Consider the following 25,730-nt stretch of genomic DNA (forward strand, 5'->3'; position numbering starts at 1 on the left):
GTGTGTGTGTGTGTGTGTGTGTGTGTGTGTGTGTGTGTGTGTGTGTGTGTGCGCCTGACTGAGCTCAAGGTTCAAATAGCTCTGTATTCTTTTGGAATTAAATACAAATCATGAAGGAATTCTCAGTAAAAATCACCAGAATGGCTCACCCTCGCCCCAATTAGAAAACTAGAAACTTTTGAAGTTAATTCGGTCTAAATATTCAGCTACTCATCATATTAATAGTCCCAAGGAAGAAGAGTATTGAAACTCTAAAATATTTAATTATGATAGAATTTAATTCAACAAATATTTATTAAGTACTAATAGCAAGACAGAAATAAATTGGTAAATTACCTCATTTCCTTATTTATAAATTGAGAGGACTGAGTTAGCTAGTGTCTAAGATTCTTTGTAGGTGTAAATCTACGATACTATGATTCCTCCAGGATCTCATATATATCTCAGTCTACCTATATGTGCACAGATAAGTAAATAAAACTACATGTAAAGTAATTGGGGAGGGGGGTGAATAACAACTGAGGCGGGTGTTTAAACACAGAATAATGTAGGGGATTATGCTTGAGCTGAGACTTAAGGGGAATGTGGGATTCCAAGAGGAAGAAAGGAGGGGGAAGACCATTCTAGGCATGGGGGAACAGGCTAATCAAATGGCATGAAGGTGGGAAATGCAATATTCACCTCTCTTAGTCTCTTTTCCAATCTACCTGTTGTGAGGATTGAATGATCAATTTAACTAAGTATTAACTGTTTTGAATTGTAAGGTAGTTCGAATTATAGACAACAATAGTGACATCTGACATCTACAGTACTTAAAAGTTTATAAAAACCCTTTGTGTGAACAGAGAACATCATGTAGATCAGTGGGGCTGAGAAGACACTACTCCCCTACTTGAGAAACTTTAATCACTCCCTATTTCTTTTAGGATAAAATATAAACTACTTTGACATTTAAAGTCCCTTCCAGATGCATCCTAACCTATTTTTCCCCCACACTCATCACACATTACTCCTACTGGAAAATTCTATATTCCCAAATGAGTATGATTTATATTTCCCTTTGCCCAGAAAAATCTGGGCCTGAGGCCCCTCCAAAAAACTCATAGCTCTAAAAGAGAAAGGCCTGGATTGTACCCTTTGATGAATCCTATAACTGAAGACTTAACCTCTTTGAAATCCAGTTTCCACATCTGTAAAATGGGACAACATTTTTGATCTTGTGGTTGGTTAACTGTGAGATGAAAGAGTTCATGAAAAGTGTTTTGCAAACTTTAAAGCACCACAATTGTCAGCTATTTTACTATTATTCATAATACCAACTACCTTACAATTCAAAACAGTTAACACAGTTAAACTGATCATTTAATCCTTGCAACAAGTAGATTGCCAGTGAGGCCTGGTGAGAAGAAATGACTTGTCTAAAAGGATTACAGAAGGAAGTAGAAGAATTGGTACATAAACTTAGGCCTCCTAGATTCAGGGTTCTTTCCATTGGGCCAGGCTTTGTCCTTCATACTAATATATTTGTGGGCAGGAGATTGCAAGCTTCAAAACAAAGGAGAATGTAAACATTTAAAACAATTATGTGAAAAAAAAATGGATATCATTAGATTCAGAATTATCTACAAGCTGCTGAAGATCTAGTCCACGTTCCTGTTCTATATGATGAGCTCTCGCTAGCAACTATATAAAAAATGAAAGAGAAAATAGAAAAATGAGGGGAGGGAGGATGAGAAGAAATCCTGGTTGTTTTCTTTTTCTTTTCAAAACATAAATGTCTTCAAATATATATTCTTAAAGTACAGTGGGTAGAATGAATTAATTGTGCATCTTGTCTCTAATTAAGCAAGTCAAAAATTTCATCATGCAAGTTTTGTGCATATAACGAAATTCCTAAAACAGTGGTCCACTTTTGGGGACAGAGAGTTTAAAGTAGCAACTGGGGCTTACCTAGTTTAAAAGACTGGAAGTGGGCAATTATAGGTGGCAATATACCAGCTGGATTTCACAACTACTTAATAATAAAAGCTTTTATGTTAGTTTGCTAGGCATGTAGAACAGCTGGCAAAACAGCACTGTTTGTCATTTACTTTATAATGGGAAATTAGGGCTATCTTTTGTGTCAGTGGATATGCATTTTTAAGCAGATGTCACAGATATTAGACAAGAAAGGACAATGGGGCTCCCAGCCTCTCCCCCCCCCTGCCCGAGATAAAGTCAGGGTAAGAAATATTCAATACCCTTTTCTAAATTAAGTTCACCCAAGCACATAACATCCAAAAGAACATGTGATTATCCTCAGTATATGAATCATTATTTGTATGACAATTTTTCATGATTTAATTATTTTTCTGCAAGTGATTGACCACAGTTTGATTTTTTTTGAATAATGTATGCACAGTGAGATTTTTTTTTAATTCTATCTTGGAATCTTTTTTTTAAAAAGTTTTACAAAGTCCTTTACAGATTATCTCATTTAATTCTCACAACAACCCTGTGAGGCAGGTACTTTTATTATTCCCATTTTATGGATGAAAAAACTAAGGCAAACTGAGATTCTAAGTGGCTCATACAGGATGATTCAGGTAGAAAATGGCTGAGGCAACATCAGAACCTCAATCATTCTCAATTCCATTCAATCATTTTTTAATCAATTACATCACATGTATGACCATGGGAAATAACAGAAATAGCAAACACTGTCCTTGCCCTCAAGGAGCTTACAATGCATAAACATATAAGAGGATTAGAGAAAAAAAATCTATGGCAATATAAAAATAATTGTGTAACTATGTGCTACTTGTATGTACTTGTCCCCTGGAAATCCAAAGTAAGGAAAGGATTATTGTGGGAGTGGGGTTAATCAAGGACACTTCCTGGACTGAGAGCAGAAAGAGGGAGATGGTCTGGGGAATAATATAGAGGTGGGAATGAGGAAGATGTGTCTGGAGACAGTAGAAAGGTTGTCCCGAGCAATGTGGAAGAGACATACTAGGGGGGAATGAAAGATAGGATTGTCAGTAAATCAACATTTCTTTTGGAATTAGCAGCCAGGTGGCACAGTGGATAGAGTACCAGGCATGGAATCAGGAAGACTGCTGAGTTCAAATCTGGACTCAGACACTTACTAGCCGTGTGACCCTAAGGAAATTATTTCACCCTGTTTGGCTCAGTTTACCCATCTGTAAAATGAGATGGAGAAGGAAATGGCAAACCTTGCCAAGAAAACTACAAATAGGGTCAGGAAGAGTCAGACACAACTGAAAATGACTGAACAACAAATGTGATTTAGAAAATGAAATATAATTTTTAAATCGTTAAATAATGATAGGCAACAAGAAATTACTTTCTTTACTTTTTGAAATCAGTTTTATTATGCTTTTGCACCTGGACAAATTTAGTTCTCAAATATTCAGTATCAGAGGTTGAATTACTCTCATTTTCTATATAGAATGAATTCCATAGTATATATATTTTGCCTCACTCTTTTATCTCAGGATCTGAGATTGGGTTGTCATTAAGAAATTCAGAGGTAGCTTATAGAGGAGAGGAGAAAGGTTTTTTATTCTACCACCCCACCTGCCCCTGAAGACAGAACATCTCACAGCCCACCCTGTGGGTTGCAGAAAAGTCCATGAATCTCCTGGTATACTCTTCTAGGGAAAGAATAATGTGTGCTAAAGAATGATCAGAAAACTGTCAATAACTAGCAACCTTTCTTTGAAAAAACACTAATAAAATTGTCTCAAATGCATTCAACTCTTTACAATGGAAAGTACTTTCCTTACAACAATTCTTCTGGGGTAGGCAATACAAGTATTATTACCATCCCCATCTTATAAGTGAGGACAGTTCAATGACTTGACTAAAGTCACACAGGCTTAGTGTATGTGAATCTGCTGAACTTGGACACAATTTAGTTTAAGTAGAGAGCTGGGGATGAATAGGGTCAGGAAAGAGGCCTTTCTCCCTTAATCTGGCTCTGGAAAACATTTTTGTACCCTATAGAACCAGAGTAGATTGTGTCTTGTGTTTTGCCATATAATTGAAAGTTATGTTTTTTAGTATTTACTATTTGATATTTTTAAAGGAATATGTATATGAAAGTAGGAGTCAACTCAAATTCGTATAGAGCTACATTTTCCCAAAACATAGGCTACATGCCAGGCAGATACAAGGCATTTCTCCCCAGTTGCTAAGTATTATAACAGCCACTGAAAGGATAATTTATTTAAACACCCTAGGGGATGGAATCGTTAATATTGTTTCAAAGAGTGCTCAGCCTCAAGAAGAATTTATATGCTGAGAGAATATGGTTAAAGGTCTGGTTTTAGGGTTATAGCATGAAATTAAACCTCGTGATCTGATAAATTTTGTTTCAAACGTAGAAGAATCATTTACAAAACTTTTATTTTAAGATAAAAATTCTGGGGATACTTAATGATACTTACTTGAGTTAAGTATGGGTTTAATCTCCTCCTCATCCTACATCACCCAGATGCCTTCTGCTATTATCGGCTCCTTCACTCCTGTCTCATATGAAGGGGTGACCCTTCTCCTTAACAAACCAAGCCCCTCTATATGCAGATGTGATCCCATTTCATTCTGTCTTTTTCAGGATATTGTCTCCATCAGCCCCATTCTGTCACTTACTTTCAATCTCTTTTTGTATGTTAGCTGTTTCCCTACTGCCTACAAACATGCTCATGTATCTCTACCCCCTCTTCAAAAAATCCTCACTTGATCCTTCTGTCTTACACTATCACCCTATATCTCTCTCCATTTTGTTGCTAAACTCCTTGAGAAGACTATCTATAATTGATGCCTCCCCTTCTTTTCTTCTCCCTCTCTTCATAACACTACAGTCTAGCTTCCAACCTTCATTTAACTGAAATTTCTCTCTCCACTTTCGTCAATCTCTTAATTGCCAAATCCAGCAGGCTTTTTTCAATTATCATCCCTGTTGACCTCTTTGCAGCTTTTGCCACTGTCAATCACCCTCTTTTTCCTACCACACTTTACTCTCAGTTTCTATGACACTGCTCTGTCCTGGTTCTTCTCCTACTCTAACTACTCCTTCTTAACCTCCCTTGCAGGATCTTGGTCCAGATCACAACTACCAAAGGTGGGTATCCTCCACAGCTCTGTCTTCTTCTCTTCTCCCTCTATACAATTTCACTTGGTTCTCTCATCACTTTTTATGGCTTCAGCTATCACCTCTATACTGATGATTCCTATATATATATATATATTTATCCAGATCGATTTAGGTCTCTCTTCTAATTTCTAGACTCACAGCTCCAGCTTCCTATTAGACAACTTACACTGGATGTTTCATAGACATCTTAAGCTCAACAAATATGAAAATGAACTCATTATCTCTTTCTCCCAAACCTTCCCCCATTCCAAACTTCTGTCAAAACCATCACCAGCCTTGTAGACTGGCAACCTAGGTGTCATCCTCAACTCCTCTCACCCCCCCAATTCAATCTGTTGCCAAGCCCTCTTAATTTTGTCTTCATAACATCTCTTGTATACAACCCCTTCTCTCCTCTGATACCTGGTATAACTCTTCTGGGGAAAGAATAACATGTGCTAAATAATGATCAGAAAACTATCAGTAACCAGCAACCTTTCTTTGAAAAAACACTAATAAAATTGTCTCAAATGTCTCCAACTCAGCTGATACCGATGCCTCTTCATCATCTCATGAGTCACCTATTAAAATAATCTGTCTCAAGTCTCTACCTACCCCAGTCCATCCTCCACTCAGCTGTCAAATTAATCTTCCTAAAGTATCGATTTGACCATGTTAAACAACTCCCACCCACACCCCCTCAATAAACACCAGGGACTCCCTACCACCTCTAGGATCAAATATAAAATATTCTTTTTGGCATTCAAAACCCTTCACAACCTAACCCTTTTCTACTTTTCCATACTCCTTACATCTTACTGTCCCCTCCAGAACTTCCTCCCAACCAGCACTCTGCATCGAGCGACATTGGTCTTTCTTTTTCTTGAACAAAGCATTCCATCTCCCAACTCTGGATTTTCATGACTGTCTCCATGCCTGGAACTCTCTTTCACCTCCTTTCTGCCTCCTGACTTCCCTGGCTTCCTTCAAGTGCTAGCTAAAACCCCACCTTTTACAAGAAACCTTTTTTTTTTCTGTTGCTCTTTATGATTGATTATTGTCCATTTATCCTGTATGTATCTTGTTCTTACACATTTGTTTCATGTCGTCTCCCTCATCAGATTGTAACTGGCTTTTGCTTAGTGTAGTGCTTAGCACATAGTGGGCTTATTCATTAAGTAATAAATGCTTATTGACTTTACGGTAAAATTGCTATACAATTAGGTGGTCTGGTAATAGCTGGAGGACCAGACCCAGTTATTAAGGAATTAATGTCAATATTGAGGGAGGGTTTTAGTGGAATATCAAAGAGTTTTCCCCCAATCCTGTTCTATTCAACATTTTTAGAAATTATTTAAAGGCAGTCATGGCACATTTATCAAACTTGCAGTGACAAATGTGGAAGGAACCCTTAATAAATTGAATAACAGAACTGGGATCTAAAAAGTTCTTGGCAGACTGGGGAAAAAAGGGCCAAGTCTAATAATATAAGAATAGGGATCAATGCAAAGCCCTAGACTTGGGTTCAAAAATCAACTGCACAGATAAAGGGTAATGAGAATATGATTAAACAGGACTTAACATGAAAAAGATCTGTAAATTTTAATTTTCTGTGAGCTCAATGTGAGTTAATAATGTAATGTGAAAAGCCCAACAAAGTATTCTTAGGACGCTACAATGGACCAAACAAAAGAGCCAATGTTCCCAGTGTACTCTGTCCTGGTAAGATCACATCTGGAACATTGTGATCAGTTAGGGACACCATATTTTTTAAAAGAACATTGAGAAGACAAAGCACCAGGTGGAAATTCTAAATCAGGTCATATGAAGATTGGTTGACAGAATGAGGACTATTTAGCCTAAAGAAGAAAAAACAAAGGGGAAGATGTGATTGCCATCATCAAGCATGTAAAAAAAATTCATGTGGAAGAGCAATTGGATTTTTTTTGCTTAGTCTCAGAGAGCAAAATAAAGGATGGTGGAAGCTGCTGGAAGACAATGTTAGCTCAATTTAAGGAAAAAACTTCTTAACAATTAGAAAGTTGTTTCAAAACATGCAATGGGCTGCCTCAGAGCATGGCAAATTCCTTAACAACTGAAGGCTGGATGATACTTGATGGGACCTTCATGGAGGATATCCCTGTTTCAGAGAGAAGTTGAACTAGATGACAGCCAACGTTCCAATTCAATTCAATCAAGCAAACATTTATTAGGCTAAGATTCTATGATAACTTTTAAAACTGACAGACTCCCTTTGCTAATGTCTAGAGTGACCAGGAAGGGAACTATGAATCAACTGGATGACAGGAAAAAAAAAAAAAAACAGATGACACACACGCAACCAACCTGGCCAAAAAAGCGGCAGTATAGCCACTCATGCCAATGCAAGGTCTGAGGGAATTTTTCATACAGGGACTATAAATTACAAAATGTTGTGAGATGTAGTGATGCATTTAGATTTCTGAGACTTGCCTGCTACTAAGTGCCTAATGTCTGTTTATTAAATGAGATCAACTGAGAGAATATATGCAAAGTACTTTGTAAACCTTCAAGTGCCACATTAAAGTCACTTAGTATTATTATTATATCACTTTCTTTAAATAAAACTTCCTATTCATTGCTACCATAATTTAAAGTGGGAGAGTTAGGGCCAATTTACTCTGCTGACTATGATGTGAGATTTTTCTTGGTTTCTGGGTCATAGCTTGAGTCAATAAAAATACATTTCCACTGAAAAAATGGGGTATCTCTGAAACAAGGAGTTCATTAAATGATAAACAAGAGTTCATATACGGTCTAGTTAGAGAATAATAAAATTTCTAACCTTTGTACTTGGATGAATCAATGGACTGGCTCTTCCCTTTCTTTTGCCTTCCTGTTTTTTACTTACACTTTCTTGTGGAAACAAAAATGGCTTCTGAGGAACACCAATTGGACTCCGCCTATTTATGAAGAAACATGATTTTGAAAATATCAATAACAATTTAAAATATTTTATTTTAGAAATTGTTTTACTTTGCCATCTTAAAATAAAGCAGCTTAGTAAAGATAATATTTTTAATTGTAAAAACTCTTTAAAAAGACTTTTACAAAAGATGATTAAGTTAGGACTATCTCTGGCAAGGCCATTCTATTCTAAAACTCAAGAAGGCATCTTAAATATCAAACCTTTCAAATCTAATGAAAGCAGTTAGTATGGATAAGAGATCTATCACTTGATTGAGTTTATGTGACAAACAGCTGACAGAATTACTAGACTGTAAAACATTCCTACCATAAAGAAAAATAAATAATGTGATCATTTGTCTAATAAAACAGAATCACTGAATAGCCCAGGTTACATATACTCAAAAAGCTGATCTTAATTTAGTTAAACTGTCCATAATTATGTCATTTTAGAGACTCCTGTTAATGATTTTGTTTGGTTAAATTTTATATTCCTTTTTTTACTCAAAAGGTTGTATTGTCTTAAGCCTGAAACCTACTACTCTCAGTTCATGCATACTTTTTCACATGTACAGAGAAACAGACTGGTAGACTTCAAAGAGCAATGAGCTTAAAAGTCAGGATATTTAGATCCAGATTTTGACTGACATTTATTAGCTCTGTGATGGACAAATCACCTAAGTTTAATTTCCTCATCCATAGCATGAGAAGAATAATTGTAAATGCTACCTCACTAAGTCATTGCAAGGAAATCTTGTAACCTTAAAGCAACAAATATATAGGAACTGTCATGGGTTGATAGGTCATTGTCATAAAAAGTCTTTGTAAAGGTATTATGCAGTTTTAAAATTTACCAACTTTTAAAACTTAGTTTATAGATAGGTCAAAACACAACAATGTCATGATATTAATAAAAACAGTTAATCTTCTTCTAAAAACTAATTTCTACTGGCTCTCCTTTAGCAGTTTACCTTTTCATCTATCATACTAATTTTTATAATGAAACCTAAAATAAGAATACATTGCATACTAATGCAATATTAGTTGTCCTAAATTTGTTTCCAAATGCCACTTACACCCTAAAGGTTGACTTAGCACTCCTTTCTGACTTTTTTAATGGAAATTAAAAATGTTAATGGAAAACATTGGAAAAAAAAGGAGATGGGGACTGTAGCTCTAATTTCATTGGTATAGGAAACTCTCAGATGAGGAAATTCCTTCTACCAAGGCAGATCAGCCTATTCTCCGTAATTCGTGGTCTTCAAAAATTTAAGAATTCTGCACCATTGCAGCTAATGGTGACATGAAAAAGAAGCACAACTCTCCTCTCTCCCCTGGAGAAAGTAAATGACTTGTTCTTCATCACATAGCCTGTATGTGTCAAAGGCACGACTTGAAATCTAGGCTTCCTGACTTCAGGGATAGTTCTTGATCTACTCAGGGGTAGGGAACCTGCAGTCTTGAGGCCACATGTGGCCTTCTAAGTCCTTGGGTGTGGGTTTTTGACTGAGTCCAAGTTTTATGGAACAAATCCTTTTATTAAGGAGATTTGTTCTGTGAAGTTTGGCTTCAGTCAAAAGGCTGCCCTCAAGGACCTCGAGGGCCACATGTGGCTTCAAGGCTGCAGGTTCCTCACCCCAGTATGCCATCCTGAAAAAAAAAAAAAAACCTACCTTGTAAATTTAAAGCAAAACCCAACTCAGAATATGCAGACCATGTCTAATTCTTCAAAATACAAGTCTACTTTGACAATCTCTATGGGATTAAAATTGAAAAATATATCAAAAGGACAATAATGCCTCAAGGATCTAATAATCTTTATCGTCTAGTGAAAACAGCCTGGACAGCAAAGGCTGTGGTGCAGCTACTTCATGAAGACAATTATTTAAGTTACTTGCCTGTAATGATTAATATTTCTGTTACATCCCCAAGAGACTGGGAGAAATATATAGTATTGCCTCAGTGGGTCTTTCAGATTACATATCTTTCTCCATAGAAGAATTGATCTCTAGTGGAAATGTAGCTGTGTAGTCACAGTGGTTCATCTCTTCTATTCATTTCTTTCTTTTATTACTTTCAGTCTCCTTGACTTCCTCTTTTTTCTCCCCTTTCTACTGTCCTTCACCACCTTTTCCCTATTACTTCAATTTCCCACTCTCTTCAATTTGCCCTTTCCCTATTCTAGTTAATCCTTCATCATCTTCTCATTCAGTTCAATTCAACCCAAAGAGGACCTTTTATGTGTATCTTACACATGACAGACTCTGCTTTAAGTACCACAGGGAGTACAAAAGAAGTAGAAACCAAAGCCTCTGGTCTCAAAGAGTTTGTAATTAAGTTGAGGAAAGATAATGTAAGCAAGCAGGCACTTGAAAGTTGTTGAATCAAACTGAGTACAACAACTAGAGAACAGAGGCAAATAACAAGCAACATAGTTCAAACTATAAACATAAATGCAGAAAGCCTACAAAGTATGGGATAACTTGGATGAGGCAAGGAGGAACATATTAATGAATATCCAAAAAAATTAACTTTTTAAATTATTGTAAGGTGAGTTTATTCAGTAAAATTCTCCATGACCAATTTGATCAACATAGTTCTCCCTCTAAGAGGATGAGCATGCTTGTTTACTTGTTGGTTCCTTGCTGAGAGGGCATAGTCAAATGCTGGTTGGTTTTCAGTAACTGGTGCTGTCCCATTTTCAAGGTGGCTAGGACTCAGAAGTATGGATTCATGTCAGAATATCTGCCTTCATTGTATTGGCTTATTAAAGTGAATGATAAAATGGCTCTCAGTCCTTTTTTCCCCCCTAACTTTTTCCTTGTACCTTTCTTCTTAAGGAATCTTGAGGAACAGAGGGAACTTTTCCTCCCTCCAATTGATGGTGACATGAGAAACTAACTCCTCCCTCCCCCAAAATGGATGAATGCTTCCAGAAAAAAAGGCAGGATGCAAATAGCAAAAAAGGAAGGAAAAAAAAGATCTGAAAGCAATTTTTCACTTTCTTTTATAGGCTGACAGAGGGGTGGCTTTTCTGAAAAGTGTCTGTCCTCCTGAGTCCCATCCAACTAATTGTGTTGGGGATAGCTCCAGTCCACTGAAAACCAATCTGAAGTTATCTGTGTCCTCTTAACAAGATGCTAATAGACATATGGGTATGTCTATAGTTAATAAGGTAAAATAAATCCTTTGTGTCCATATTTCAGAGGGGAATAGATGTACTCATCAAGTTGATTAGGCAGGTGTGGGGGGAGCCTTGTGATGAACCCAAATATGTCTTTGTCTCTCTTTGGCATCAATGCTTTTATTTCTGTGTTTATGACTTTGGGGGAGCCAATGAAAAACAAGTGAGGAAGTATGGCTCAAGAGTAAGAAATAATAGAAATCAAGGGATTATTGACTATTAGAAGCCTCATACCTCTAGGGGCGGCCAGGTAGCACAGAGAGTAAGAGCACAGGCTCCAGTGTCAGAACGACCTGGAGATCGAATCCCGGGCTCAGACACTCAGCACCACACCCAGAAATAACTGGCCGTGTAACCTTGATCAAGTTACTTAACCCTGATTGCTTAATAAAAAAAAAAAAAGAAGCCTCATACCTCAATATCATGAAAAAAAAAGATTCATAATGTGCTAGCCATGGCAAGATTCTAATAATAATAATACAAAAATTAAAATCAAATCATTTCAAATTTCAAAAAATTGAAACCGATTCTATTCTAACAGACAGGATATGACTAGCTGCCAAAGTGGGAATCATTTCCAAACCAACTGTCTGCACACAATGCAACTTGTTAGAGCAAAAATCAAAACAGATACCAAATTAGAAAAATAAAAAATGTACAGATGACATCAGATAACTCTATGATTGACTGAGACTGATTAAGACAACTCTAGTTTGACTTATTTGACAAAGTTGCTGATACTAAAACATGGGATATGGATAAAATAACAGACATTGACAACCTATCACCTCTTCCAAAGGAAGTTTAACTATTATAAATCAATTAATGCAAAAAGGAAACTACCTCACCCAGTTGATACTTTAATTCTTTGTCAAGCAAAAATACATAGTAGTCAATGGTAACACCAGTTTTAGAGTAGAAACTCTCTTGTAAAAATTTAGGGAGGTAGATGACAGAAGATTATGAGCAATATCATTACATAAAATATCAAGAAGCAATAGAGGGAAAAGCAATTTTAGATTCAGCTTGGTGAGAGGCCCAAATGAATAATAATAGCTAATATTTGTAGAGTGCTTTAAGGTTTGCAAAACATTTAACATATTATCTCATTTGATGCTCAACAACCCTGTGAGATAGATGCTGTTGTGATCTGTTTTACAGATAAGAAAACTGATACTGAGAGAGAGAGGTGAAGTAACTGCCAGGCCTTCCTCTCTAGGTCCAGCATTCTATTCACTATACCATATTGCTACTTATTAATTCAGATCATCCTGAGTAAGAAGGTGGACAACAAACACATAAAAAACGCAAAAACTGTAAATGTACACATATGCACAAAATGGCATAACAGCTAAATTGTTGAAAAAAAGTTAAATGAGTTACAGTAGAAAAGAGATATTAAAATTATAATAGTGGGGGTCCACAATTTGACCCTCTCATATGTAGATAAATTTAACCATAAAACAAACAAAAAAGTTAAGGAGGTAAATATAATTTTAGAAAAGTTAGATATGATCATGTTTTGAAGAATACTGAATGGAAATAGAAATGAGCACACCTATTTCTCAACTGTGCAGGGTACCTTCACAAAAATGGAGTATATAGGGGTGGCTAGGTGGCACAGTGAATAGAGAACAGGCCCTGGAGTCAGGAGGACCTGAGTTCAAATTCAACCTCAGATACTTAATTGGCGATGTGACCTTGGGCAAATCACTTAACCCCAATTGCCCTGCCTTCCCCCCTCCAAAAAGCAAAAAACAAAACAAAACAATTGACTACGGATTATAGAGTATAAAACCCTCACAGAAAAATGCAGAAAAGCAGAAATATTAAATGCAACCTTTTCAGACTAAAATGCAATAAAAATAACATTCAATAAATGGCCTTTGGAGCACAGATTAAAAATTGGAAACTAAATTATCTAATCTTAAAAATGGATCAAAGAGTAAATCATAGAAACATCAATAACTTCATTAAGGATAATGAAAACAATGAGACAATATATCAAAATCTGTGGGATTCAGCCAAACCACTACTTTGAGGGAAATTTTTATCTCCAAGTACTTAAAAGAGAGCCAGAGAAATCAACAAATTGGACACACAACTAAAAACTAGAAAAACAACAAATTAAAATCCCCAATTAAACACCAAAAATAGAAATCTTTAAGTCAAAGTAGAGATGAACAAAAACAAAAGTAAAAAAAATAAACTATTAAATAAAACTAGGAGCTGAAAAAAACAATAAAATAGATAAACTTTAGCTAATTTGACTTTGAAAAAAGAAAACCAAATTACCAGTATCAATAATTAAAAAGGTTGGTTGATTGGTTGGTTGTTGTCCTTTGTTCTTGAAGAGGACCAAAATGACATCACTATGCTAGAGTCAAGTTTCAGTGTGTCTGGCTGTGACTGACCAGAACAATATAAGCTTGTAATGCTCTTCCATAGGTCAGGCACAAATAGTCCATATGAACATTTGATATGGATTCTCTAAATGTGTGCATCCTGCATTTCTTTTGAGCTGTTTCAATTCTGCTTTGCTGATTGAGCACAGCACCTTCTCTGATGCAGGTATGCCATTCTGAGCAGTCCGGTGCCAGTGTCTCTCATGTCATACAATCAATTCCAAAGTTCTTAAGGGAGACCTTGAGAGTGTCCTTGTATTGCTTCTTCTGACCACCATATGAACGCTTACCCTGTGTGAGTTCTCCATAAAATAGTCTTTTTGGCAAGCATACATTGTGCATTTGAACAATGTGGCCAGCCCATAGGAGTTGCCTTCTCTGAAGCAGAGTTTGAATGCTTGACAGTTTAGTTCAAAAAAGGACCTCAGTGTCTGGTATCTTCACGTTCTTCCTAAGACAATTCAGGTGGAAACAGTTCAGTTTCCTGGCATGGCACTGGTATACTGTCCAGGTTTCACAGGCACACAACAATGAGGTCAGCACAATGGCTCTGCAGACCTTCAGTTTGGTAGTCACCCTAATACTTCTTCTCTCCCATACTTTCCTTTGGAGACTCCAAAACATTGAGCTAGTCCTGGCAATGAGTGTCTCAACATCATTATCAATGTTTATATACCTGGAAAGTACACTACTAAGGTAAGTGAACTTATCCACAGCATCCAAAATTTCTCTATCTGTTGTAACCAATGGTTCCATGTATGGATAGTGTGGTGGTGACTGATGGAGCACCTGTGTTTTCTTGGTGTTAATTGTTAAGCCAAAATTAGCATAAGTCGCAGAGAATTGATCCATACTTTATTGTATCCCAGCCTCAGAGGCTGCATTGAGTGCACAATCATCTGCAAAAAGAAGACCATGCACCAGCACTCCCTCCATTTTGGTTTTGACTTGTAGCTAGTCAAGTTGAAGAATTTATCATCAGTGCAGTAGCTGACCTTGATGTCCTGTTCACCCTCATTGAAAGCATTTGACAATATGGCTGAACACATCATGCTAAAAAGCATGGGAACAAGCACACAGCCTTGTTTCACTCCATTGATGACCGGGAAGGAACAAGAACATTGTCCATTATCCAGAACCTGGACATATATATACATATGTATGTATGTATGTATGTATTGGCCTTAAAGAGATCTTATATTTTAATAACGAACAGAAAAACCAATTACAAAATCAAACAGAAAACACAGAACCTTGTGACTCCAGCAGACAGAGACAGTGGAAAAACATGGAAACAAACCAATGCTATTGTTTGGACACCAGGAGCAGTGATTCCTGGAACAGGAGCATTTAACCAAGAAATCCTCAGCCAGTAACATGGACTCACCAGCACTGAGCCAGAGAGTAAGATGGAGAAAGGTCCTCAGGTCCTCTAGAGCTCTGCCTGGTCTGACGGGTTGGCCACATCACCACCTTGTCCCTGATTAGACCCCAGGACTGATCCAGACTGGCGGCTGACGATCAGTGCTTGGGGACTGGCCAGGATGCCATCATGAAACTGACTGTACAATGCTGATGAACTTCTCCAGGCAACCAAATTTTGACATAATTTTTCATAAGCCCTGAGGACTCACAGCATCAAAGGCTTTAGTCAAATCTATGAATGTTGTGTACAGACCTCTGTTCTACTCCTGGAATTTCTCCTAGAGTTGTAGACCAGCAAACACAATATTGACTGCTCCTTGGTCCTTTTTTTTTTTTTAATGCTTTATTAACTTCTGATTTACATCATTCATTTCCGCCAGATTTTGAGTTACAAATTTTCTCCCTGTTTTTCCCCTACCTACTGCCCCAAAATAGCAGTCCCAAAGGATATCCCCTCCTCCAATCTGCTCTCTCCCGTATTTTCTCCCATACGCCTTTTGACTTTTCCAGTGGATCTCTATGCCTCAGTGCCTGTATATCTTATTTCCCAATTACATGTAAGATTGTATTAATAATAGTATACACACACACACACACACATATATATATATATACATTTGAATATTTGATTTTAAAACTTTCAATTCCAGATACATTCCCTTCCTTCCTTGTCACCCACCCTTACTGGGAAGATACACAGATCAGTATAGGTTGTACATGTGTGGCTAATGCAAAACAATAACATAGTAGATACATTGTAAAAGACTGACTATATTTCCCTCCCTCCTATCCCACCTCCCACTTGTTCTATTCTCTACTTTGATCCCATCTATTTTCAAAAGTGAGAGCTTCCAACTTCCCTCCCCCCCAGCCTACCCTCCCTTCTATCATTCCCCACCCTCATCCCCTTCCTCCCCTATTCTCCTGGAGGGTGAGATATCCAATTTAGTGTGTATATCACTCCCTCCTCAAGTCAAATTCAATGGGAATAAGGTTGACCCATTCCCTTTTGCCTTCCTATTCTTCCCCTCCATTGTAACCATTTTCCCTTGCCTCTTCTGTATGATATAGTTTACCCCACTCTGTCTCTCCCCATCTCCTCTCATTATATTCCTCTCACCTCTTAATTTCACCTTTTAAGTATCATTCCTTCCTGTTAAATTGGTCTTGTGCCCTCTATCTATGTATACCTGTAAACATATATACACACATTTACATATGTATTCATATGCCCATATACCCTCATATATAGAAAAATATATATATATGTATATATATATATATATATATATTTCTAATCCCTTGAATGACTGAGAAAAGTTTCATAAGTTACAAACACTGTTTTTCCATGTAGGAATGTTAATAGTTCAACTTTGATAAGTTCCTTATGATTCCTTTTCCCTGTTTACCTTCTCATGCTTCTCTTGCTTCTTGTATCTGAATGTCAAATTTTCTATTCAACTCTGGTTTTTTCAGCAAGAATGCTTGCAAGTCCTCTATTCCACTGAATGACCATATTTTCCCCTGAAACATGATACTCAGTTTTGCTGGGTAGGTGACTCTTGGTTTTAATCCCAGCTCCTCCGCCCTCCAGAATATCATATTCCAAGTCCTTCAACCCCTCAATGTAGAAGCTGCTAGATCCTGGGTTATCCTGATTGTGTTTCCACAATATTCAAATTGTTTCTTCCTGGCTGCTTGTAATATTCTCTCCTTAATCTGGGAATTCTGGAACCTGGCTATAATATTCCTAGGAGTTTTCTTTTTGGGATCTTTTTCAGGAGGTGATCGGTGGATTCTTTCAACCTCTATTTTGCCCTCTGGTACTAAAACTTCAGGGCAGTTTTCTTTGAGAACTTCCTGGAGGATGATTTCTAGGTTCTTACTTCAGTCATGGCTTTCAGGCAGTCCAATAATTTTTAAATTATCTCTCCTGGATCTATTTTCCAGGTCAGTGGTTTTTCCCATGAGATATTTCACATTGCCTTCTATTCTTTCATTTGTTCGGATCTGTTTAACAGCATCTTGATTTCTCATAAAGTCATTAGCTTCCATTTGCTCCAATCTAATTCTGAAGCAATGATTCTCCTCATTGAGTTTTTGAGATTCTTTTCCCATCTGGCAAATTTGGCTTTTTAAGGCATTCTTCTCCTCATTGCCTTTTTGGGCCTCCTTTGCCATTTGAGTCAGTCTGTTTTTTAAGGCATTAATTTCCTCAGTCAGGCTGTTGACTCTCATTTTATAATTTTCTTGCATTGTTCTCATTTCTCTTCCCAATTTTTCCTCCACTTCTCTTATTTGGTTTTCAAAATCTTTCTTAAGGTCCTCTATGGCCTGAAACCAGCTTGTATTTTCCTTTGAAGCTTTTGGTATAGGAGTTCTGACTTTGTTGTTCCTCCTGTTCCATGCTTTGCTCCTTTTCGTGCCCAAAATAGGAGTCTAATGTTGGAATCTTCTGTCTGCTTTGTTTCCTTTGCCTGCTCATTTCGCCACTCAATTATTTGACTTATGGGCTTTTTGCCACAGTAGGACTCTGCCACCAGACAGGAGAGCTTTCGTCCCAAACTCTGGGGTTTTCTCAGCTGCCAAAGGTATTAGATGGGTGCCCTCTCTGAGGTCTCCACACGCTCTGGCAAGCTGGACACACACCCCAGAACCTCCACCCTAGACTGCAATCCAGATCCAAGCAGGTTAAAGCAAGAGCGATTACCCCTCAGACCAGTGCTTGGTCCCCCTACACTCTGCAGGCCAAGAGCTGAAGCCACCATGTGGCGCTGGCTGTCTGTGCTGGCATCTCAGCGGCTTTTCGCCCTGGGGGTAAAAGCCATGCATTCCCAGTTACTGGTCCCAAAGTCCAGACTGTACTGACCTCTCACTTTGTCCTTTGTGTCTATGTGTTGATAAATCTGGAAACCGCCACAGCTGCTGCTGATCTGGAGTCCCTGTGGCCAGTGGCTGGTCAGGACCACCCTGGAGCTAAAGCCTTGGCGTGGGGCTGGGCTTGGCTCCCAGAGCACTGTGCTGGATTCCTGCTGGCCTGCCAGGCTGTCCTCAGCGGGAGGTTAGCTTCTCTGTGTCATTTTTGTGGGTTCTGCAGCTCCAAAGTTTTTTTAGAGTGCCCTTTTTATATGGATTGGGGAGGGTGGAAGCCGGAGCTGCGGGAAGGTCATGCTTCTACTCCACCATCTTGGCTCCTCCCTATCCTTGGTCCTTTCTGAAGCCACACTGAATCTCAGGTAGATGATCATCTTCCCGGTGAAAGACCAGTCTATTAAGGAGGACTCTGGCAAGAATCTTGCCATCAGTGACTAAGTGATTGTCACAGAAAAATCTGTTTCCTTTATTTTTATAGAGATGGACAATGGAGACATCCTTGAACTCCTGGGGGATAACCTCCTTTTGCTATATACCCTGGAAAATTTCAGTATGAGCAATGGACCCCTTACCTAGTAAATTTCAACTGTAACAGAATTGGCACCAGGTGCTTTGCCACATGAAAGCAGCCTAATGGTATTCAAAACCTCTTAGTCCAACTAAAGAATTAAAAGGGTCAATGTACAACCAAAGAAGATAAAATCAAAGTAATTATTAGGAGAGATTTTGTACAACTTTATGCCAATAAAACTGACAATTGAAATGAAATGGATGAATATTTACAAAAATATAAATTGCCCAGTTTAACAGAAGACAAAATAGGACATTTAAATAGCCGTATTTCTAGAACAAGTTATAAATAAGCTACCTAAGGAAACAAAAACCTATAACCAAATGGATTTACAAGTGAATTCTACCAGACATTTAAAAAAACAATTAATTTTAATACTACATAAACTATTTAAAGATAAGTAGAAAAGGAGTTCTACCAAATGCCTTCTATGATTTTTTTATGTTTTTATATTTAAACCAGAGAAAGCAAAAAAAGAGAAAAAAAAAACTATTGACCAATTTCCCTCATGAATATTGATACAAAAATATTAAACCAAATACACACAAAGCAATATATCACAACGCTCATATACTATTATCAGGTTATATTTATGCCAGAAATTCAGGGCTTGTTTAGCATTAAGAAAACTATAACTCTTGTTAATTATATTAATAATAAAAATATTATTATATTAATAGATACAGGATTTTGACAAAAATACATTACCTATTCCTATTAAAGACTAGAAAGCATAGGAATAAATGGAGTTTTTCTTTAAAATGATGAGTAGAATCTATTTAAAAACAAGAGCAAGAACTATCTGTAATCAGGATAAATCAAAAGCCTTACCAATAAGATCAGGGTGAAGCAAGGATGCCCATTATCATCATTATTATTTGATATTGTATTAGACTAGCTATAGGGGTGGCCAGGTGGCTCATTGAGTAAGAGCACTGGCCCTAGTGTCGGGATGACCTGGGGATCCGAATCCAGGCTCAGATACTTAGCACCACACCCAGAAATAACTGGCCATGTAACCTTGAGCAAGTTATTTAACCCCAATTGCTTTAAAAAAAATGCTAGCTATAGTAATAAGAAAAATATAAAGAAATAGGCAACAAGGAAACAAAAGTATATATTTTTTGCAGATGATATGATAATATACTTAGAGAAACCTACAGAATCAACAAAAAATCAAAACAATTAACAACTTTAGCAAAGTTGCAAGGTATAAAATAAACCCACATAATTCATTAGCACTTCTATTTATTTCCAAGAAAATCCTGCAGGAAGAAGTAGAAAGAGAAATTCCATTTAAAATTAATGCTGACAGAAGTTGGGGGGTGGAGTCACGATGGCAAAGTAGAAGCAGGACCTCCACGGCTCTGGCTTCCACCTTCCCCAATCCATATAAAAGGGGACTCTGAACAAACTTTGGAGCTGCAGAACCCACAAATGACACAGAGAAGCTAACCTCCCACTGAGGACAGCCAGGCAGGAATCGGCCAGCACAGAGCTCTGGGAGCCAAGCCCAGGCCTGCTTGAGCCAGAGGTTTTACCCCAGGGTGGGCCTTATCAGCCGCCAGATGGAGGGACTCCAGATCACCAGGGGCTGTGGCTGTTTCTGGATTTATCAACACATAGGTGCTAAGGAAAAAGTGAGAGGTCAGTGCAGTGCAGACTTTGGGACCACTAGTTGGGAGAGCATCAGCTTTTGCCCCCAGGGTGAGAAGCCGCTGAGACACCTTGGCTCAGCTGGTGCCACATTGCAGCTTCAGCTACTGGCCTGCAAAGTGTAGGGGGACCAAGAGACCAGTCTGAGGGGTAACCACTCTTGCTTTAACCTGCTTGGATCTGGATTTCAGTCTAGGGTGGAGGTCCTAGGGTGTGTGACCAGCTTGCCAGAGCTTGTGGAGGCTTCAGAGAGAGCACCCAACTAATACCTCTGGCATCTGAGAAAACCCCAGCATTTGGGATGAAAGCTCCCCTGTCTGGTGGCAGAGCCCTACTGTGGCAAAAAGCCCAGGGGTCAAGTGACTGAGGGACAACATGACCAGGCAGAGGAAACAAAGCAAACAAAAGAATACAACATTAGACTCCTATTTTGGGGACAAAAAGGAGCAAAGCATGGAATAGGAGGAAGACAGTGAAGTCAGAACTCCAGCACCAAAAGCTTCAAAGGAAAATACGAGCTGGTTATAGGCCATAGAGGACCTTAAGAAGCAGATAAGAGAAGTGGAGGAAAAATTGGGAAGAGAAATGAGAAAGATGCAAGAAAATTACGAAATGAGAGTCAACAGCCTGACTGAGGAAAATAACACCTTAAAAAACAGACCAACTCAATTGGCAAAAGACGCTCAAAAAGGCAATGAGGAGAAGAATGCCTTAAAAAGCCAAATTTGCCAGATGGAAAAAGAATCTCAAAAGCTAACTGAGGACAACCATTCCCTCAGATTTAGAATGGAGTAAAGGGAAGCTAGTGACTTTATGAGAAATCAGGATGATGTTAAAAAGATCCAAACAAATGGCAGAATAGAAGGCAATGTGAAATATCTCATGGGAAAACCACTGACCTGGAAAATAGATCCAGGAGAGATAATTTAAAAGTTATTGGACTACCTGAAAGCCATCATCAAAGAAAGAAGCTAGAAATCATCCTCCAAGAAATTCTCAAGGAAAACTGACCTAATGTTTTAGAACCAGAAGGCAAAATAGAGGTTGAAAGAATCCACTGATCACCTCCTAAAAAAGATCCCCAAAAGAAAACTCCTAGGAATATTATAGCCAGGTTCTGGAATTCCCAGATAAGAAGAGAATATTATGAGCAGCCAGGAAGAAACAATTTGAATATTGTGGGAACAAAATCAGGATAACACAGGATCTAGCAGCTTCTACACTGAGGGATCAAAGGGCCTGGAATATGATATTCCGGAGGGCAGAGGAGCTGGGATTAAAACCAAGAATCACCTACCCAGAAAAACTGAGTATCATGTTTCAGGGGAAAATATGGTCATTCAGTGGAATGGAGGATTTTCAAGCATTCTTGATGAAAAAACCAGAGTTGAATAGAAAATTTCACATTCAGATTCAAGAAGCAACAGAAGCTTGAGAAGGTAAACAGGGAAAAGAAATCATAAGCCACTTATCAAAGTTGAACTATTAACATTCCTACATGGAAAAACGATAATTGTAACTGATGAAACTTTTCTCAGTATAAAAATAGTTGAAGGGAATATATATATATAAAATATGTCTATATTGGAGTGTATACGGGTATTTGAATACATATGTGAATGTGTGTATATATGTTTACAGGTATACATAGATAGAGGGAACAGGACCAAGTTAATAGGAAGGGATGATACTTAAAAGGTGAAATTAAGAGGTGAGAGAGGAATATAATGAGAGGACATGGAGAGAAACAGAATGGGGTAAACTATGTCACATAGAAGAGCCAAGGGAAAATGGTTACAATGGAGGGGAAGAATAGGAAGGCAAAAAGGGAATGGGTCAACATACACACTAAATAGGGTATCTCACCCTACAGGAGAATAGGGGGGAAGGGGATGAAAGGGGGGATGATGGAAGGGAGGGAAGGCTGGGGGGGAGGGAAGTTGGAAACACTTTTGAAAAGGGATGGGATCAAAGTAGAGAATAGAACAAGTGGGTGGTGGCATAGGAGGAAGGGAAATACAGTCAGTCTTTTACAATATATCTTCTATGTTAATGTTTTGCATTAGCTATACATGTACAACCTATACTGAACTGCTTATCTTCCCAGTAAGGGTGGGTGACAAGGGAGGAAGGATATGAATCTGGAATTCAAAGTTTTAAAATCAAATGTTTAAAATCATATATATATATATATATATATATGCTATTATTAATACCCAATTACATGTAATTGGGAAATAAGATATACAGGCACTGGGGCACAGAGATCCACCGTGCCCTACTGGAAAAGTCGAAGGGGGTATGGGAGAAGATATGGGAGAGAGCAGATTGGAGGAGAGGATATCCTGTGGGACTGCTATTTTGGGGTGGTGTGTAGGGGAAAAATGGGGAGAAAAGTTGTAATTCAAAATCTGGCAGAAATGAATGATGTAAATCAGAAGTTAATAAAGCATTTGAAAAAAAAAAAGATACTATCAACAATTTGTAGTCGATGCTGAGCAATCAATTACCATGACAATCCATCAGAACTCACACCACAAGTATGTTTTCTCCTCTGTAACAATGGCAAATAGATCTGACACATGGAGCTCCCATAATTGAGCTTAAAGGCTTCTTCTACACTCACTATTTAGCAGAAACCTTGTCTTTTCCTCTCACTGCTTCTCTACTTTGTTCTTTCTTTTCCTCAACTACCAGCACAGCAGGGAAGAAAGATGTCGATTTCTGAGCCATTCTGAAAAGTACTGGTACAGATGTTATTCACCCTTCTAATGTCAATAAGCAAGCACTACTTGTTAATAGTACCATAAGCTGATACCATGAGCAGCTAAATAAAGTCTGTGAAAGTTAACACCAACAGAGAAATAAAAACACTTCTTTAGTAAATGAGAAAATATTCCAAGAGCCATTTTTAAAAAATGGAATCTTTGGCAGAGATAATAACTGCATATTCCTATCTGACAGATCGGTTTTGAAACCCAAAATAAAATTATTTTGAGAATTTGAAAGAAAATTTGTTGCATATATATTTTTAAATATTTTAATTGCTATTATTATTAACAAATTGGTAAAGAACCTTAGGATATGACACATAAATAGCCACACAACCTTGGGCAAGTCACCTAATTTCTTTGAATGTTAGTTCCCTCATCTATAAAATGAGAAGGCAGGACTAGGTTAACACTCTAAGATTGTTTTCAGTGCTAAAATTCTAAGATTCTATGAAAGTTTGCCAGAGAAATTTGATGGAATCCCAAAAATGTGATCTAGCCTCCTTTCAAATAGGCAGGCCTAAAAGGAACTGAGCCCACAAGCCTTCTGTGAAGACTTGGCTGAAGCATTTTTCACATTCCATCTGCTAAAGAGACATGGTGCTGCCTCTGAGGCAGAGTTCCCAACTCTCTCTTGCAGGCTGGGACCCTAAAGGGGCAACTGCACCAGGCACAAGGTACTATGTGAGTCCATACTCCTAAACTATAGCTCATGAGATACCACCAATGGGTTTACCTTTAATAGTCAGTCAGAGGACATAATTAACTCAAAGAAAAGGCATTTATTGAACTAGTATAATATAAATAGTAGTAACAAAACATTTCCCCCATCACTTGGGGTACCCTTTCCGACAAATAAAGATAGTGTGGACATGTGCATAGGGTACACTTGTAGAGTGGTATACACTTAGGTAACACATGGCCAAAGCAACTCACAGCTCCAATGGTGCAAGATTCTTAAGTTCTTTCTTATCTCATGGTGTCCTCATGTTACTTCATCTGGGTGCAACTCTGTTAGGTGGCTCACTGAACTGCCTAAGTCAGCTCTTCCCTGAAGCTCTACTCCTCTTTGCCAAAGATGACTCTCAACTCTTCTTGCTGACTTCCAATTCACAGGCAGATTCTGTTCCACTGGATTCTTTCATGGTAGGAAAGCAGGGTTTATAAAAGAAATCCAATTCCTCCCTCACTGACCTCCTCTAGAAGGTTCCTAAGAGCTAGCTGTCTCCACTGACTCCTTCAAGTATGTTTGGAACATAGCCAATAAATGAATTTGGTTTCCTTGACTGTGAAAATTTATTACAAGTAATTTTTTCCCAGTGTGATGGGGGAATGGGAGGGATAGAAAATCGATTTCTGTTAATTACATTAAAAAAAAACCCCAACCTACTTTAAAATAGAGTTGGGGGGGGGTGCAGGTTTGGAATGTGATATGCACTTTCATAAGGGCACTCTATTGTTTGTTGTTGTTCAGTCATTTTTCAGTTGTGTTAAACTCTTCATGTCCCCATTTGGGGTTTTCTTGGCAGAGATACTGGAGTGGTTTGCCATTTCCTTCTCCAGCTCATTTTACAGATGAGGAAACTGAGGCAAACAGGATTAAGCGACTAGACCAGCGTCCCACAGCTAGTAAGTGTTGAAATCAGATTTGAACTCAGAAAGATGAGTTTTCCTGACTCCAGGCCAAGCTCTCTATCTACTATACCACCTAGCTGCTCCCACTTTATTACTAGTTTTGTTCAATTGCTTTACTTTGTTATAAGAGCCCTTGCAGTGATCTAGAAACATTTATAACGTTAAAACAAAACAAATCAATAAAAGTTTTTTGCTGAATTATATCAAAGAGGCAAAGGCAATAAGTGACTCTCTCAACATGTCTGCTCCAAGCACTCTGTGTGCCCAGCCATATGCAGGGATACATTTTGGGGGTAACTCACTGCACTCAGGGCATCAATCTGCTTGGAAAGATGGGACTCTGTGGGACAGTAAGAGTCAGAGGAAATGGCTTCAAGTCCTGGTCCTTCTACTTACTACTTGAATGATTTTAGGACAATCACTTAACCTTGTGGGCCCCAATTTTTTCCTCAGCAAAATGAGGGTTTTTAACTCCATGACCTCTATTGTCCCAGCTCCCAATCTATAATGCTGACCTTCACTGTAGTCTCTTCCCAGCAACTCTGGTCAGAAACCCATCTCTTCTGTCCTTGGAGACTCTAAGATCTGAACCTGAAAAGTCTTTGCAGTGCTCCTGTATCCAGGAAGTCCAGTACTAGAGATGACCCCGACCAACACAAGAAACTCAAAAAAAAATCACTCAAGGGCAGTTGAACAAGACCTTCGCCAATGAGGAACTGAAGCTTTGACTTCATTTGTATTAGACAATAACCACCCACCACCCCCTCAGGCTCAAATTCACAAATACACCCTTTACAAGCACTATGGTCCCAACCACTACTCTGTAAGGGACCTTTGGAAGCTCCCCTTGAAAAGGCCCATTTTGGCTCCTCCTGAGCTGCCTCTAAATCCAGTTAAAGTCCCTAAACCACCCCAGGTACTGCTTGAGTGCAGGTGACTATGCCAGAGTCCTCATCATCAGTTTCAGACATACAAGCCACCATTCCCTAGTTCTGTTCAGAATAATAATAGCTGACATTTATAGAGAGCTTTAAAATTTTTAAAGTGCTTTACAAACATTACTTTTTTGATACACACAAACTGTGAGTTTAAGCTCTGCAATTATTATTATCCCCATTTTACAAGG

At 38.1% G+C, this 25,730-nt stretch overlaps 1 protein-coding gene across 1 annotated transcript in view; it reads right to left on the minus strand.

The window, feature by feature from the left end:
* The window catches only part of LOC138168313 (IQ domain-containing protein H-like), a 118,403-nt gene that overhangs the window by 61,958 nt on the left and 30,715 nt on the right, over positions 1 to 25,730 (minus strand). The window contains exon 4 of the mRNA XM_069097385.1: positions 7,962 to 8,079. Within this exon, the coding sequence (XP_068953486.1) occupies positions 7,962 to 8,079 (118 nt within the window). The remainder of the gene's footprint in view (positions 1 to 7,961; positions 8,080 to 25,730) is intronic.

Source organism: Petaurus breviceps, unplaced genomic scaffold (genome assembly GCF_028583685.1).
Source record: "Petaurus breviceps papuanus isolate PSGF00001 unplaced genomic scaffold, PetGlider_PUasm1.0 37, whole genome shotgun sequence".
NCBI classification, from domain to species: domain Eukaryota; kingdom Metazoa; phylum Chordata; class Mammalia; order Diprotodontia; family Petauridae; genus Petaurus; species Petaurus breviceps.